Source organism: Pungitius pungitius, chromosome 12 (assembly GCF_949316345.1).
Source record: "Pungitius pungitius chromosome 12, fPunPun2.1, whole genome shotgun sequence".
NCBI lineage: Eukaryota > Metazoa > Chordata > Actinopteri > Perciformes > Gasterosteidae > Pungitius > Pungitius pungitius.
The window spans coordinates 6792989-6810543 of NC_084911.1; the positions used below are offsets into that span (position 1 = coordinate 6792989).

General features: G+C 44.3%; 3 protein-coding genes across 3 annotated transcripts; 2 read left to right on the top strand and 1 right to left on the bottom strand.

The window, feature by feature from the left end:
- LOC119220623 (medium-chain acyl-CoA ligase ACSF2, mitochondrial-like) lies at positions 1 to 5142 on the top strand. The gene is made up of 16 exons (XM_037476734.2): positions 1 to 192; positions 1268 to 1463; positions 1756 to 1884; positions 2040 to 2093; positions 2518 to 2636; positions 2765 to 2927; positions 3018 to 3113; positions 3199 to 3350; positions 3422 to 3513; positions 3602 to 3678; positions 3762 to 3869; positions 3947 to 4098; positions 4176 to 4317; positions 4483 to 4593; positions 4679 to 4747; positions 4842 to 5142. The coding sequence occupies exons 1-16, from the start codon at positions 104 to 106 to the stop codon at positions 4890 to 4892; spliced, it is 1800 nt and encodes a 599-aa protein (XP_037332631.2). The 5' UTR covers positions 1 to 103; the 3' UTR covers positions 4893 to 5142.
- A 139-nt stretch (positions 5143 to 5281) lies between these two features.
- On the bottom strand, positions 5282 to 13078 carry ndel1b (nudE neurodevelopment protein 1-like 1b). The gene is made up of 9 exons (XM_037476735.2): positions 12918 to 13078; positions 10533 to 10629; positions 8698 to 8851; positions 7981 to 8129; positions 7690 to 7826; positions 7440 to 7607; positions 7262 to 7353; positions 7010 to 7155; positions 5282 to 6879 (listed from the first exon to the last, which is right to left on the bottom strand). The coding sequence occupies exons 2-9, from the start codon at positions 10616 to 10618 to the stop codon at positions 6801 to 6803; spliced, it is 1011 nt and encodes a 336-aa protein (XP_037332632.1). The 5' UTR covers positions 10619 to 10629; positions 12918 to 13078; the 3' UTR covers positions 5282 to 6800.
- Positions 13079 to 13717: 639 nt separating this feature from the next.
- On the top strand, positions 13718 to 15751 carry LOC119219861 (RING finger protein 222). Its single transcript, XM_037475311.2, has one exon. The coding sequence runs from the start codon at positions 13997 to 13999 to the stop codon at positions 14615 to 14617; it is 621 nt and encodes a 206-aa protein (XP_037331208.2). The 5' UTR covers positions 13718 to 13996; the 3' UTR covers positions 14618 to 15751.
- Positions 15752 to 17555: the final 1804 nt, after the last annotated feature.

The window sequence follows — 17555 nt, forward strand, 5'->3', positions numbered from 1 at the left end:
CAGAGCAGTCTGGGGGGGGGGGGGCAGCAGAAGCACACACCTCATCCTGCCACAACACACGGTGTTTACATCCAGCCGAACCGGGCCGTGGGACTACAGCCCGATGTCTGCTCTGCTCAGCTGCTGTGCTCACGCCGCGAGACGCGTGGAGGCGTGGAGGACGCGCACAGCCACTTTGCTCCAGTGGTGTCGGTGAGTTTATGCTCTGGGTGGAAACACGGTGCCACTCAAAACCAAGTTGCCTTTAGTGGTTCGTTGCAAAGGAGCGTGCGTTCACGTGAGCATTGAAAGATCACTTTCAGTTTCAAGTGAGAAAAAGAAAAGGGATCCACGAGCTTTATATTGTCGACAATATAAAGGGTCTTTAAAGTGCCCAGTGCATTTAATGACGCGTTCTGTATTGTCTATTTGTTTAGTTTGAGTCATTGTCAGCGCAGTGCAACAATCGCAACTCACTTTCTTCGATTCAGTGGTCCGATCGTCTTGTTACTAGTACGTCGACTCGTTCAGATCGTCTCGGGTTCCCTCCTCCACCTCCCCCACTCCACTGCGCCATTCCTGCAAAGTAACTTTAACAACAACTCACTAAACTAGTGCTGATTAAATAAAATCCTAAAATCGCCTCTGGAAGCAAAATATCGCATGCTTTGCTCCATTAAACCTAAAACTACAGACAGTGTTGTAACTCTCTTCAAATCTATGACTTAACAATTTACTACAAGCTGCTAGTTTTAAACACCAGTGGACCCACTTGGAATGCGATCCTTATCTCTGCCATACTTGACTAATCTGCCCAGTAGTTCCACACATTGATATGAAGTTAATAATGAGTACCAAGAAACAGAAATGATCAAATCTAAAGCTGTCCCATCTTCAAATGAAGTTGGTGATGTTAAATTAAAAAAAATATCCGATGCATGATTGATGTCATTGGGCCTCATACAGAAACATTCAGTCTATAAGAGCACTTCAATGGCCTCCAGATTCACTTAGACCTCTACATGTAACAACATTACACATGTGGCTTAGCAGCTAGTGGCCAATATTATTGCTGTCATTGTTCACCAACAACAACGTTGAATAAAATTAGATTTCTTGTCTAAAATGTGGAAGTATTTCCTGTGTTATTGATCTTTTTATCTCATACAGACTTCACGTATTGCATCTCCACCTTTGCACTTCTTTTCTGCAGTACATTTTGACGTTGAAATCGTACAGCAAGTACTATATACTTGACCCTTTTTTTCCCCAAATCTCTGCATGCCAGACCCCTCCACGTGGACAGTCCTCCGCGCACTTCCTCTCTGACCAGCAGCTATGTGCACGGCACCTCCTCCATCTCTCTGCTCCCCCTCACTGTGGGCCAGAGCCTGGACTCCACGGTCCAACGCTGGCCTGACCGCGAGGCGGTGGTCTTCCGGCAAGACGGCGTCCGGAAAACCTTTGCACAGTTTCAGCAAGATGTGCGTCTCCTACTTTGTGCCTTTTATGAGAGTTCTCAACAACTAGGCGATTTGCTGGAGCTAATTGGTCAGATCGGCCTTCTTTACAAACTACTTTGTCGACAAATTTAAATGAAGCAGCAGCCACAATTATTACTGTATTATCTTATTTGAGCCATTCAGCTTCTTTAAATCCCAGAAAACATTTTCAATAAAGCACAAATATATAATTATTATAATCTACCAAGCTAGATTTCCCGTATAAAAACCAGAAAGGGTATCACTACATATTTGGTGACGTTCATTGCTGCAGGTTGACATGGCGGCTGCAGGTCTGCTTGCTCTGGGCCTGCAGCGAGGCGACCGACTGGGTGTTTGGGGACCCAACACGTACGAGTGGATCCTCTTCCAGTTTGCATCAGCCAAAGCTGGAATTATACAGGTCAGTTTGTGAGTCGTTCGTAATGTTAAAATGACATCTACTGTGCTTCCTTGTGGTTAGACGGAGAGCTGCTGTGCATTGCACCCTGCTGCCATAACCACTGTACTTTAACCCCCTTTGGAAAATGTGTGTTGTGGGTGTTTTCATGCTTGCAGGTGTCATTGAACCCGGCCTATCAGGTGAAGGAAGTCGAGTTTACTCTAAAGCAGGTATGGGCTTGTTTTATCGAACATTAACTTATTTACACAACCACTAGTGCTATTCTCAGAACCTGGGGCATGAGGTGCATAATGAATAAACTGAGATATCCCTGCTTTGCTCAAACAAAGCGCCTAGTTTTGTGTTAATCATTTAAAATAGCCCACTAATCAAAGGTGTTACTTCATTCTGAATAAAGATAAGTATTTTCTTGATCTCTTGGTAATATTCAAAAACGACACAGGAGGATAAAAGTCCCACCTTTTTCAGTAAACAGCATTCAAGTAGTATGCATTTGAAAGAATTACTGATGCATTTCCCTAATATGAAATACATTTATTTACAGCATGTGAACCTTTTGTGCATTAAGTAAATCGAGCAGTGAATTTAGAGGCAAAGTGAAATACAACACAGCACCGTGGTTGTCCTGTGCAGGTCCAGTGTAAAGCCGTGGTCTGCCCGACTCGCTTCAAAAGCCAACGTTTCTGTGAGATGCTGAGGGAGCTCTGCCCGGAGATGAGCACCACGCCGAACGGCACAAGCAAAAGCGCCAGGTGTGAGCCATGTCCCATGTCAGATACTTCTTTCCCCTCTCGCCACAACGAGGCTGCAAATGCTTCCTAATGTCACGTTGTGTCGGGGGGGGGGGTGATGTTGGTATTTTCCGTCTTTGGTCCGGCAGGTTGCCAGACTTGCGTATGGTGATCGTGACGGACAGCCGACAGCCGGGGATGCTCCACGTCGACGATGTGATGCAAGCAGGGGAGAGTCGGCACCGCAGACAGCTGATGGATCTGCAGAGCAGGCTGTCCTGCGATGATCCCGTCAACATCCAGTTCACATCAGTAACCTTCCATGTTGCACCTCCCACTGGCACGTTTACTGTACAACTTTCACTGATGAAACTCAGATCTTTATTTGCTTATTTGTTTCAGGGAACAACAGGGAGTCCAAAGGGAGCCTGTCTTTCCCACCACAATATTGTAAACAATGCCTACTTTATGGGTCTCAGAATGGGTTACGGATCTAGAGTAAGTCCGTATTTTTTTCTCTCTGGATTCGCACCCGTCGCAGACCGGGGATTTTGAGTCATGTCGTTTTGCATATTCTTGTCAGCCTCGGGTGCGAGTGTGTGTACCCGTACCCTTGTACCACTGCTTTGGATCCGTGTTGGCGGGCATGAATATGGCTGTGCATGGCATCACTCTGGTCTTTCCTTCCACTGCCTACAACAGCCGAGCCAACCTAGAAGCCATTCAGAGTGAAAAGTAAGGCGCCCTGCTCGTCACACTTTCAAATACACACATCGTGCACTCATATTGTTATGTTTCCCCTCAAGGTGTAACGTCGTTTACGGCACTCCTACCATGTTCACCGACATGCTCATGCAGCAGGAATTACACCAGTACGATATGTCATCGGTTGAAGCCGGTAATTGAAGACTTGAATGAATACAGATGTGATGAATATGTTGTATTTGGTGTGATGCTTATCGAGCTTCTGTGCTGCTTCAATCGAGGCATAATGGCAGGTTCTCCATGCCCACCTGAGATAGTGCGTAAACTGAAAACACACATGAACATGACCGAGATAACGGTGAGCATGTTACACTTCTTACCTCTACTTGGTATAGCTTCTTCAACATGTACACGAATAAGTAGTATATTGTTTTTTTCTAGATAGGTTATGGAAGCACTGAGAACAGCCCCCTCACATTTCTGGGATTCCCACAAGACGAAGAGGAGCTGAAGACAAATACTGTTGGCTGTATCATGAGCCACACTGAGGTATGCCTTTTCCCCCCAAAACCTGCTTCTAAATGTCACCATGACAACACGGAGCTAAGCCTGTGTCTTTACCACAGGCTAAAGTGGTGGACCCTGACACTGGGGAGATTGTCCCTCTTGGGGCCTCGGGGGAGCTGATGATCAGAGGCAGCTGTGTGATGCACGGATACTGGGACAACCCCGAGAAAACCAGGGAGGTTATCTCCCAAGACCGCTGGTACAGGACCGGGTAAGATACCACGTCTACACTCAATGTTTTATTGAAAAGACACTAGTTGCATGTAGTGCGATTGTTCTCCTACACAGTGACACGGCCAGCCTCAACAGTTTGGGGTACTGCCGCATCGAAGGACGAATGAAAGACTTGATCATCCGAGGAGGAGAGAACATTTACCCCGCTGAGATCGAGCAATTTCTCTTTACACATCCCAAAGTGCAGGAGGTGCAGGTGAGGCTCACCGCCACTGGGGGGCAGCAGAAGTCAGACAACAGCCAGACCTTTTTTCTCTTTTTTTCCTATGAATTTGTAAACAACTGTAGACATTCTTCTCTCTGTGCATCAGAACATACTTTGTACCAACGGGCTGAGGTGTTTTCTCCGCTTGTTCTCCAGGTCGTCGGGGTGAAAGATGAGAGGTTGGGTGAGCAGGTGTGTGCCTGCATCAGGCTGAGGAAGGACCAGACATCCAGCGCAGAGGAGATACGAGCTTTCTGCAAAGGACAGGTGAGTGCAGGTTTAGTGAACCATGGAACTGCTTAACTCGCTGGAAATCCATAAGGCTTCCAATGGTTGTGTTTTATTCCGCTAGATTTCCCACTTCAAGATCCCCCACTATGTGATCTTTGTAGACAGCTACCCTCTGACGGTCTCTGGAAAGGTACGATAGCGCCGCTGTAACACCAACTGAAGCAGAGCTCTTAGTGTCAATCAGTGCGATGACACTGAAATGCCTACGGTCTGTTTTTTTTCAGATCAAGAAGAACATATTGAAGGAAGAAATGGAGAAGCAGTTAGGCCTGTAAACGTTTGGGCCCCGATCAATCGTGTTTGAGGGCATCAGCTGGCAAAGTCAGGAAGGAGCTAATGGTCCCAGAGCTGGACTGGGACTCTGTAACTAATCAGCTGCTGAACTGTCACTATTTTTACTTTCTTTTAAGGTTTTCTTTGAGCATGACGTTTCATTTTTTAGCTTAAGAATTGTTTAATTAAAATAAAAGCAAATGGTAGCGCATCTTTTACTATACCAGACACAAGTATTTTATTTTATTTTTTAATGCCATGCAATGCATTCTTACTACACAAAAAAGCATATTCTTTTGCAATTGCTTTGATATACAATAATAGATCTTTTTTTAAATATTTTGAAAAGTAAGTCTAATACATGGGCCATTATTACAAACTACACAATATATATTTGTCATCTCAATCTTTATTTGCGTAAACAATTTGAACAAAACAATTTGATATAATACAATGGCTTTAACCATTCATTACCTGAACATGCCATTCAGAATCTAAAATAAATAGGACCTTAGAGCCAAATGTCAGTATGTACAAATACGGTAGGCAAATCCTTACAAGCTATTTACACGGACTGCAGGACAAACTTCAGTAACAGGCTCACAGAGCGCCCAAAATGACATCTCATATTATCAAACTATAATAATACTAACGGCCTCAAATTATTCTTTGAGATGGTGTTGCAGAGATCTATGAAATTAAGAAATATGTGGGCAAAATGGATTCATGTAAAAAGTGAACACAGCCGGTATCCAGCCAAAGAAAAAAAAAAACACAGAATCAAGTCAAATTTAACATTCACACAATAGCAGATAATCAGCAAATATGATGCATGACACAAATTGGACCATGACGTAATACCAAAATACCTGCCAAAGTTGTACAATCTCAAAAATAATCAGTCTCAGTTTTGAGCTTCCTTTTGGCCAAAATTTAGCTTCCGTTATTATTTGTGGGTAGTTGCATTAAATCGAATGAGGTAAATGAGCCTGTCTAAATCGTAAAAAAAAATAAAAATCTATATATTAAGCATCTAAAAAAAAAAGAGGCAAAACGATTTCCTCAAAATGTCAATGGCTGTCCCCTGAAAAAACAAAAGCTGTGGAGAGCCGTTGGTTTTCAGTGCAGGTTTAAGCTGCTGGGATCTCCCACCTGTAACGTGGAGGCTACTTCCAGAAGGGGCGAGTGGGCGGTAACCAGAGGGGCGACGGCGCCACGGCTGCATGGCTTTGAACGCTCAACATTCACTTCAGTCATGAGAAGGGGGTGCAGCTAGAACTCTCCTACCCCAAATTACATTTGCACACATGCAAAGCAAATAGCAAATGTTGTATTGTAAAGCATACTGTGAGATAAATTAGTTAATATGAACACACATTTTTAAATATAATACAGTTTAAATTGAAAATAGTTTTAACTGTGCAATTTAAGAGAAATTTCGGACGAAAAAAAAAAAGGGCTGGGGGGAAGCTTTGGTCTGCGGAGGACCTTTTGTCGGAGACAGTAGCTGTCAGCTGACCGGTGAGAGCCCAAAATGTAATGGTGGCTCTTCGGGGGGGTTGACGTCCGAATGGCAACACATCAGCAAATGGCTTTCACACGAGCGCAGTACGGCTCTAGGCACATGCAAGACATGCATGGCTGTGCACTGCCTCACAGACGCACTCAGCGCCGCAAACGGGACGCGGCGCCGTTGGATCGCCGAGCCTCTTTCCACGCGTCACATTCCCAAAAAAAAAAAAAAAAAAAAGCACATTCCCAAACGGGAGCATACGCACACACACACACGCGCGCACACACACACACGTACACATACAGCTGGCACACAATGTAACGGTCTGTCCTCTCAGTTCCCACGTTGTGTTGGGTAAACAGGAGTCTCGGTAGAGGTCTGTGCTCTTCGGGACGCCTCACATTCTCAGAGGCAGCAGGCCCGGGGGAGACACCGCTCTGGAGGTCAAGGAGCTGGCGTCCAGTCCATTTACAGTCCTACCGTCGCCACACAGACATTTACAATATTAGCAAACGCAGACACACCCACACACACATATATGCATAAAACCTGGTAGAATACACTGAATTTCTGGAGAAGGAAAAGAACTCGCTGAAAAAGACTCACGTTTTGTCAAAGTAAGTGGTGTGTAGAGAATGAGAGAACTTTGTGGCATTGCTGTTGATGAGTTTGTCGTTGTCTAGAGAATAATTCTTCCTGGCTGCCTGGTCTTTGGCAAAGTTCCTACAGGCGGCGATTTTGGACTCCAAAGCCTGGTCACAAAGCAGGGAGTTAGATCTGTATTCATCCTTCTCCTCTCCCTCTGCAACCTATACAGATAGTAATGATGTCTTCAATTTAAAAAGGAACGTCACCTACCCCAACTTTCCTCAGGAGATCACCAACAATATTTAGAGCGGAGATTCTAGCGGAAGGAGTGAGGGATGAGTTGCCACATCCATTGGTCAATGCTGCACAAGGACACAAGCCGATATCAGAACACGAATCCGCCAATTTCAAATTTCAAGTGTGTAACAAAGAGTGAATTTCTCCTGACGTTTTGAGCTGATGAAGGAGTGCTCTACGGTCTTTCCAACAGGTGTGGCTGGGAGGGACAAAGAGGCCGGTACTTCAGAATCCATCTTGTCGAGGTCTAAAGTGGGTGAGCTGGGTGCGGACATGCGGTCCGTGGTCCGCTCACGTACTGCCAGCTCCTGTCTCAGGTCTGCAGGAGAAAGATTCAAGCCCGTGAGATACTTCTCCACTGAGGCTTTTTTGTGGAGGACGGATCGGACTCCTGCCTTTACCTCGCGCTTCATCTTTCAGCCGCTGCACGGATACTAGAAGAGACTCCTTCTCGTCCAGCTCACTCTCCAGGAAGGCATTTCTCTCAATGGCCTGGTTTAAACGGCCCTCAAAGTCCTCCAGAGACACTATCGTCGCCCTGCACATGAGCACAGGCAGAAGGGCACAGTTGCACTGAATGAACATTAAAGTAGGACCATAAAATCCTAAACACATACATGTACTCGTTTCGTATTTTAAGCGCTACTGAACACAATACATATATTGACCAAAATGCACCAGGGCAGTCTGACCTCTTTGCTCTTTCCAGGTCATCGTTGGCCTGCTCGAGCTCTCGGACGTATTTGTTGAGCTGATCCTTGATGCTGCGTGTCTGGCCCAAGTCATCTTCCAGCATGGAAACCTGTTTATAACTCTGTGCATACTGGTGCTCCAGCTTCTCCTGGAGGGAGGGAGGGAGGGAGGGAGGGGGTCGGAGTAAAGAAGAGAAAAGAGCTCACGAGTGAGTGTGTGTAAAGAAACAAGGACATAAAACACACCAGCAGAAAAAAGAAGGAATTCACTTGCATCACGTAACTTAAAAAGAACCCATAAAGTACTGAACAATGAACAACAGAATCGTAAGACAGATGGTGGATCTGTATCATGGTCCCCAGCTGTAAAGAAAGGGTATGATTCATGATCCCGATGGTTCACTCACTTATGCGTTAGCTGCTGCAATTATACCCACACGTTAGGCTCTGAAATATCACAGTACTTTTCCGTCCATACAGCTGAGCGCCATCGACCTGCTGTCACTACAAAACAAGACGTGTCCTGGCAGATTTCTATTTTCTTCCAATCCAATTAAGGAGTGCTGGAGGATCACCTGAGCATACCTTATTAACACCCAAGATCAAAATAAGGCGTCTGACTTTATCCTCAGGATCCAACAGAAACCTCTTAAGTAACAGCAAATGTATTTATTGGTGCCCCATTAAACTACAAGTTGAGTCATCATGCGCGGTCACCTTCAGGTTGGCCACCTCGTTCTTCAGTCTCTCATTCTCAGTTTGGAGATCTCGAAGGCGGTGTTCAGCTTGGCAAAGCTGGGCCTCCAACTCGGCCTCCAGCTCCCGGCTCCCTTCCTGGAACTCCTGCAGCTCCTCCTGGGCGTCATAGCAGCTGGACAGGGCACACGGACACACACACACACACACACACACACACACACAGAGGGGAAACACATAAACAATCATTGTCAACTAGCAGCTACCCTGTGCACTAGCCACCATTCAATTCTTTATAGTCGACAGTCTGAATGACTGGCTTTTGTCTGAATGAGTGGCTTTATCTCAAACTCGGCCATAAATAAACCTGTGCAAAAAGATTTTTTAACCTTCAGTCTACCTCTGTTAAAAAAAGGAAAAGATGTGTGGCACAACATTCTAAATATACCGATCTAACGAGGCAGCTGTAGTGTGGCGGGAGTCAGGTGGCTCAGAGGTAGCACAGAAAAACAAGCCTGCTGTCTTGAGTACTCTGCTGTAAGTTCAAAAGTTCAGAGGTGAAAAGAAAAGGAGAGTTCACAGACAGGAGCAGTGTTAGGAACCAGGATGTGTGTGTGTGTGTGTGTGTGTGCGTGCGCGTGCTGGCAAGGACTGATCCCATGTGTGTACTCTCACTCTTTAGGCCAGTTCTGAATGTGTAGATTCCTTGAAGTAAACAGTGGTGGGAATCTCAGATTTGAGGTATTCTACGTGGACCCCTAGAGTGTGAAAACACATGATGACACCGTGGTTGACACGGTTCTGACATCAGCTGACCGGTGCTGGGATAATGGCCTCACAGTGGCTCTACAGAGCACTGGAAGCCATGAATCAGTTCCACACATACCACAGTTTGCTGCTTCATCAGCATGCTGGGCCCTGTAACTTCTCTCACACTTTTCATGGTTTAAAAACAACCAGCAGCACTCTGTATTTGTGAGTGTGTATTTGTGATCATTATTAAATGGCACGCACTGCTTGAAGGCAGGAAATACATCTGTTAGTGATATTCATAAACTGAGGATGTCCTATAAAATGGAAAAAATTGAACCTCCCGAGATCACTTTTCAATAAGTAACAAATGAAAACTGAGTAGTTCACTAAACCACTCAGTTCCTGAGAAATCATATGCACAAAAACATGTGTGAGACAAGCCACTGTGTTCTTGGGAGTCAATTTTCCATGGTTAGTTTTTCCACTGGGTACCCAAGGCAGGAACTTCGTAGAAAACCACCAGGGCTTTAACCCCTTCTGTGCAGGTTTACTCTTCCTTTGAGGTTACGGCGGGGCCCAACTCCACAAATAGGAAAGACAGAGAGGCCGAGTGGGACAAAGATTACACAACACTAACAAGCACCACAGCTGCTTACGCTGACACTGATCTCGCTTTAACAAGTCAAAGGAGTAGCAGTTTACTCCTGAGCGGGCCACAGATGTTTGTGGACAAAAGAAAGCCTGTCTGGTGGCAATTAGCATGGATTTCTGTGCTACTTTAAACAGGCGAATCCAAAAGACTAAATATTAATTATACTTATAATTAAAATATACTGAATATTATCATCTGGTTTCTATGTTAAAGTCAACGATTACAACTTTTTAATAAAAGTTAGCATCTCTGTGTGGTTTCTAGTGAATTATGAGTCCATTTATTTCATACAATGTATCGCTGCCATCGGTTATTTGGTTCAACTTTGATGCAAGACAGAACTCAAAATCAACTTTTAAAAAAAAAAAATTTTTTTACACAAGATCCAAAAGACATATACTGTATAGAATTCAGATTCAAACTTTTCATACAAGTAAATCGAGGTACCTACCTTTTCTTATACTTGAGGGCTTGGGACTTCCAGTAATCAACTTCTTCATCCTTTGACGTAAATTTGGGAATCATCTCTTTTTCCATGTCAGGGCAACCTAAGGATAAAAGAGATGGTTCAATACCCTCACAGCAATTTATTAACCATAGAAGTAGACATGACACCGATGCAAAGCGGCGCTCGTCAGGTTAGAAGAAGAACAAGCATTGAAAACATAACGTAGCAGATGACTCAAACATGGTACAACACTTTCACTGCATGTTGTCCTTTGGCGTGTTCAGTCTTGCCCGGGGCAGTGCCCGCTTAGCTCAGGGCTGAACAACACAGACGAATCAACACTAAAACATTCCCCTCATTCCCCAAAAGGAGAAGACAATCATATCTCCCTCAAACAAAGTCAGATAGGCCAGGTCACGTCATACTGCCGCTCCGAGGTCACCACATCCTCAGTTACCCGTGAGTCACTGACCGGATCTTCTGAACATTTAGAAGTGCGCCCGTTGGTAAATGTCATTAAACTCCTTACCTCGTGATGACAACATTACTAATTAACTAAAGGAAATCCACGTGAATGAAGTGTGGCTGAACTAATGGAAGTTGTCTGTTGCAGCTCAGTTGTGAACCGTTACTATCTTCCATCTTGTTGGCCAACATAACACTTCACTAAAAGGTTGTTCCTCTTTTTTTTTTCCTGGTGAGCTTTTGAACCATGCATTTCTCTGTGATCTACGTGGACTAACAAGGAGGGTTTAAGGAAATGGTTTAACACATCTGGAAAGACCTGCGTTGTTGAACACAGCTGCCGTTGCTGTGGTTTCAGGAAGATTCATAATCCGAAACAGCGATGGGAAGGATTTCCCGCCGATAAGTTGGACAAGCAGAGGATGCAGCACGAGGAAACACCTCAGCTGCGCCAAAGGTCAAGCAAAACTACTCTCAATAGTTTATGGAAGTTACTATTTTGAGCAGACACGACTGTCCTGGGTTTAGGAAGCGGGTGTGTTGTTTTCCTTTCCAGGAATGTCTGGACTCATGAGGAGCGAAGGGGCTGCCTATTTTTTTTTTATACTTTACACATTCCTCTGAGATGGCGTCAGCCGCAATTTAGCCGCTACCGGCCCCTCAAGGGTCAGAACACTACTTTGGACATCACAAAAGAAACTGCATACCAAAATGCCCTGAGAGGAAAGGCTGAAAGAAAACAACTATGTATTCTATACAGAAAACAGAATAACTAGTAATTCATCTAGTAAACATGGCACATCTCCATTTGTATTGATGCTCAAAACAAATCTGGGACTTTCTCTTAATTACCCTGGCCCTTCCAAGATCGAAGGCTTTATTATCAAGATAATCAACTTCCCCAGAAAACGGAACTCTTAATCAATATCCCACTGAACCAATGACAAGTTATTTCACCTTTTTAGTAAAAGATGTGGACAGAGTGGTGACATAATACACCACTCTAAATCACATCACGTCACAGATGCAGAGCCGAGAGTCTACCCGAACAAATGAGGGTTCCTGCCGTCTCTCACTTCAGCTCCTGTGGAGCGATGGCAGTTTGACTTCTGGGTTTGTCTTAACAACACGGGGTCAGGGATCAAAGCCAGCGACGGTGGTGGAGATGCTGTGGAACCATCTGGAATCTACAGAACCCAACGTCCTTGACTGCATCGTCTTTGGTTAAAGATGACAAGGTGCTTGCTAAGAGTTAAACCGCTGACGCTGATGTCTTCACACATTTTTAATGGGTCCACTGAGAGAGAGAGAGAGGGGGGGGGGGGGGGGTCAAATAGCTCTCAGCAGTCTTGTTTAGGGTTCGCTCTCACGTGAACAATAATCGGACAGACCGCGTTACAGGGTGTGGTGGACGGGCTCCACAGGCACCGTGTGTTTTAATAAAGAACACTGCCGCGTTCCCGGGGAGACATGTTGGAGGTTGAAAACGGTCACACTGTTGATCATCAAGTCGTCACCGAAAGGAAGCTTTACAACCAAAGTGACCGTTGGCACGTACGACACATTTTTGCAATGAAGCAGTCCTTAAAAAAAACATGCCCTAAATGTGCCCTAAATGTGCCCTAAATCCCCCTTCCAGCTGAAGGTTGTGATTTAGCGTAACCTGAACACACGCCACCATTAGTAACGTGAGGCTCCCTGACAGCCGTTACTGCGTGGAAGGGAAAAGCGACCGAGGCAAGGATGGAAGGAAGGAAACATGAGATTCCACGTACTTAAAGTCAAATTAAAATGACACAGGAAGCATTTATCGAAACGGGAAAAAACCCCGGTGGGCACTAGAACCCGAGCTCGAGCCGTTCTGTCGTTGACAGCTAGCTTCACGGGTCCGGACTGTTGGTCGAGGTTTGGGTTTGTATTTACCTGCTCATGTCAAATCGTCGTCCAGCTATCTTCTGACTCGGGGGGCCGGCGTCGTATCCAACACACAAACACACACACACACCTCTCTCCTGCCTCGAATGATGTTTAGGAAATTGCCAACGCGTCTCCCGGAACCAACGTAGGATCCCAACGTACGTATGTTCTGACGTAATCACGTCTACGTCAGAACTGGGCAGGGCTGGTATAGAAATGCATCTACTAGAATCGGCCGCACCTTTTGTCTTTTTGAACATAGACAGTGACCACAAGGGGGCAGATGATTTCCACAAACCACCACACAAGGAAATGGAAGATTTTAAAAGAGTCCCTTTCTATTGTTTATGGTAAATTTTAGCTGTGATATGTCCCCTTACTTTCACGATATTCTTGCACAACTGCATGTTTAGTCTGAACGATACTTCATGCTGTATATATCAATAAAATACAATATAATATAGATTACTATTGCCACCATTAAAGAAACACATGGCAACCATTGTTGAAAAGGGTAATAGATAGCGTCACAAGTACATTATTAATCGAAAGAATTTAGAATAAAAAAAAATAGAAAACGTTTTTCAGTAAGTTTAGTTACTAATTAATATATTACCACTCTTTGAGTCGGTCCCAAAATGCACAAACAAAAAGTTCAACTAACTCATATGAATTTTGTAAATCTTCATTCATCTTGAGTCAACTTTAATGTTATTTATTGGCATTGATGTTTAATGCTTAATGTCATAAGGATACAAATATCACGAATTTATTCAAGCAAATCTAGTGTTATCACAACACCCTTTAAACTGCGGTTTAAAAAAAATATTGCCAGTTGGTCAAATGTGCTATTGCTGACCTTCCAAGACTTAACTTTCAGGACATACAGTGCCAACACATCAACCAGCTCAGCAACATGAACTGACAACAGGGGACCCAATCAGAAAAGTCCCTGGCAGTCAGAGGTGGCTGGTCCTGTTTTACAAGGCGCAGCCTCCACCTTTGGAATTCACCTTGAGGCAGGAATCGACTTTTAATATACATCATTTCCCAACACTCCCCGCGCAGTGGATGCGTTTATATCCATGGCATTGTATGAAGAAGACAGCCAGCAGGACGCAGAAGAGTGCCCTGTGTGCTACGAGTGTCTGTCCAGCACGGAGAGGACCCTGAGCTGTGGACACGTATTCTGCCATGACTGTCTGGTTAAAACGCTGGTCAGCATCAACAGCGATGGAAATATCAGAGACACCATTGTATGCCCCATCTGCCGACATCTTACATTCATCAAGAAACAGAAGGAGGTAATCGTGGCCGTCACCGCGGACACGGATCCAGGTGAAAGGCAGACCCTCGAAGTACCTCTACCTCCGCCGCCGGGACGGGTCCAGGGCGCGCGGCGCGCCTCCAGTGGCACTTCGCCGGCCGAAGTTAACTGGATAGCTCGCTGTTTCGGTGTGATGGCTGATCGATTCCGTCGACAGATGTTGATCAGTCCCCGACATACTCAGATTTTTATCATAAGTGCTCAAGGGCGACCGATGGCTGAATACGAAGCACTAAGCGTTGTGATGACTGTGGTTCAACCCCGGCGCAGGCGAAGGCTCAGGATTTGCACAAGTGCACGATGCCTCCTCGTTTTACTGTCATTATTCACTATAATGGCACTAGCGGCTGCAACTTTACCCTGGATTTTTCTTGCATAGCCCAGTGATGTCTGGATTAGGAAGTTCAGTCGGGGAACGATACAACTGAAAAAGTGGAATGACGTAGATCTTCCAGCGATGCCAGGCAGTAGTCTTACTTAAAGAAAATATCTGATGGACTTCAGCAAATAATAAATACACTGAAAACGTACGATCTAGCTATGGTGATGATGTTAATATACTTGGTTTGCAACAATGTTTTAAGATGCTGTAATTTCCTTCTCTGAAGTTAAGGAGTTTATGTGCATTGCCAAGCAACAGCCTGAGGTTAAAGCCTCGGCAGCATGGGGTTTGTCTCGCATTCCTGTCTGTGACACGTTCTACCTGTTTTACCAGAATCTGTGTAAAAAAAAATCATATACAGTACAATACAGTATATGCCTGTAACCCTGCTTGATGATGTAGCTGCAGTCATTATTCTGCTGTAAGGTGAGGTACACTGTGTCCAAACAACCAAACAAACTGTACACTTCAGAGCTGACTGCAAGATTTAAAAAAAATGTGCCTGAATGTGTCCTTAAAATAACAAAAAGGATGAGTTACATTTTGGCAGCAAGTGTATAGTGTGTATTTGACCCGGGTAACGACGGTGCGACTGGCTCTCCTTGTGTGCACAAAGACAGTGTAAACAGAGCCACCTTTCAAACTTTCGGTAAGAAATAATTGATGCACCCTTGGTAGTCTGAAGGAGACAGTAAGCAGGGACGAGCTGTGCCTGGTGGTAAGGAGATACACTGCTGGACTGTGGCATCACATTACCGCAAGCTGTTCTTGGAAAAAAAGATTAACGTTAATCATCCTTGGAAAATAGTTCACAATCCACGAAGGAGTTGTCAGTATCGACAACCACTCCTAGTTTCCTCACGTTTAAGCGATCCCTCGGCTATCCTGCTGGCCCAGTCCTGCAGGTTACACGCCTGAAGAGGTGTCACGGTTTGGCCTCGCTTCCTGTTTTAGTTTGAAGTTTCATGTCTCTTGTGGTCCTGGGGTAACTTCACTTCCTGCCCTGTCTTGTGATTGCGTGATTGTCTCCACCTGTGTCCAATCACCTGCACCTCCCTTGTGTATTTAAGCCCTGTGTGCCTGTTGTCCTTTGTCGCGTCATTGTCTTACGTCATTCGTCGTTCGAGCACATCTTGTATTTGTTTAGCAATAAAGAGCACTTTGATTGGAGAAACTCTGCGCCTGAGTCCTCACTGCATCCTGCCCCAGCCCGAGTGTGACAAGAGGCTTCTGCTCTTTCGTCATGAACTGTATGGAAAACAGCGGTTAGGGGTCTGGCACACCGTTGAATACATTCTAGCAGGATTGATCTCCAGGTGGCATTGTAAGAAGCAGTCAGATGTGTGTGTCTTGAGTCTCGCATTTAAAGGGTAAAATAAGAACCCCATGTTGGGCTGGCCACTGTTTTTGCTACAATACATAGCTTGTGCTAAGATGATTTATGTTTGAGGGAAATAAACATGGATGCGCTGTAATACTTTGAGGTAAATTTACAGTGAGATTCTGAAAAACAGTTACCTACTGTATTGTGCGATTACAGTATACTGCTGCAAAAACGCTCGCTTCCGGCCAAGTGTTTCTTTTAACAGTAATGTACTGGGTACTGCTAAGAATCTAAAGGAAAGTAACAAATATTGATTTTGAAGTAAGCATAAATACTGTACTGGCGCACCCTCTCTACTCCACGCCACCGTCGGCCATAATATAACTAGCATAATAATAGTTAACAATAGTTAACAAGTAAATGAGACACAAAACAAAGCTCACGCGAGAGCGACCTTTCCCCGTAACTGTTTGATTTGGACGTCATTCACGTTCGGTTTTAATGATTTGCCTTCAACTCATGGCAAGTCGTGTTTCAATTTCAAGGTTTTGATCACATTTGCTTGCATGTAGCACATGTTTCTCCATGCGGTAGACATACAAGTTAAAATTTAAAATCCACAGTTAAAATGCTCTCTTTTACCAAGTTTTCTCATCAACAGTCTATCCCAATGGTTACAAGCAAGATAGATTGTAAATCTCGTTATGGTTAATCGTTATTTGTCACGTAATTTTGTATTTCTAGTTGATGTTAAATCATAATCAATATCACCAAGGTTGGAGAGATTGAATTTGCCAAAAAGGAATGGAGGAATTTTTTTTCTTTTCTTTGAGATATCTAGTGGATATATCCTGTATATATATATAGGGTTTGAATGGATTAGGAGTCCAACGTTTCTTCTTCAAATTGTGGCATAGTAGATGTGGCAGAATACACACAGAATATATTTTATCCGTAAGAAAAAACCCTGAAATAAAACTCACATGAACCAGGTGGGGTTATTAAAAATGTAGAGTTTAATATATATATGTATTTATATATATATATATATATTTATTTCTGACATTCTGATAAGGATTGCAGGTAGGCTTCACAGTTCACACTGTGTTCCACTTGATATGCTAAGCAGAAGATGAAGGGGTGGACGTGGTGGGCTTGACGAGCGGCAGGTTTTGTTTAAACACTTGTAGTGAAAGCAGAGGGAGGCTGTACATCCACAGGCAACATCCGCTCCTCTACCCTATTGCTCAAAACCCCACAAAGGACTATTTTCCTTGATCCGCATTCTCCATCTCCACATTTCACCCCTATTACAATCCCCCAAAAGACAGTGATTGACACAAAACATGGATTATCAAAAGACTATCTAAGTGCATGCATGAGACTTTTTCATATTTTCCCTTTTTCTCATATACCTCCCCCCCGACAAAACATGAACAAATTACTTCAGACCAACTAAGTGGTGAGGTGAGTTAGTAAATGGAGGTCTACAGTAATTCAAATACTTGATTAAAGTATGAAGGAGTGTACCATTTGGTGAAAAAGTTGACCTCTGTCATGCTCTTGAAGATCGCTGTAGTTACTGGCAGAAATTAGCAATGAAATTATGAC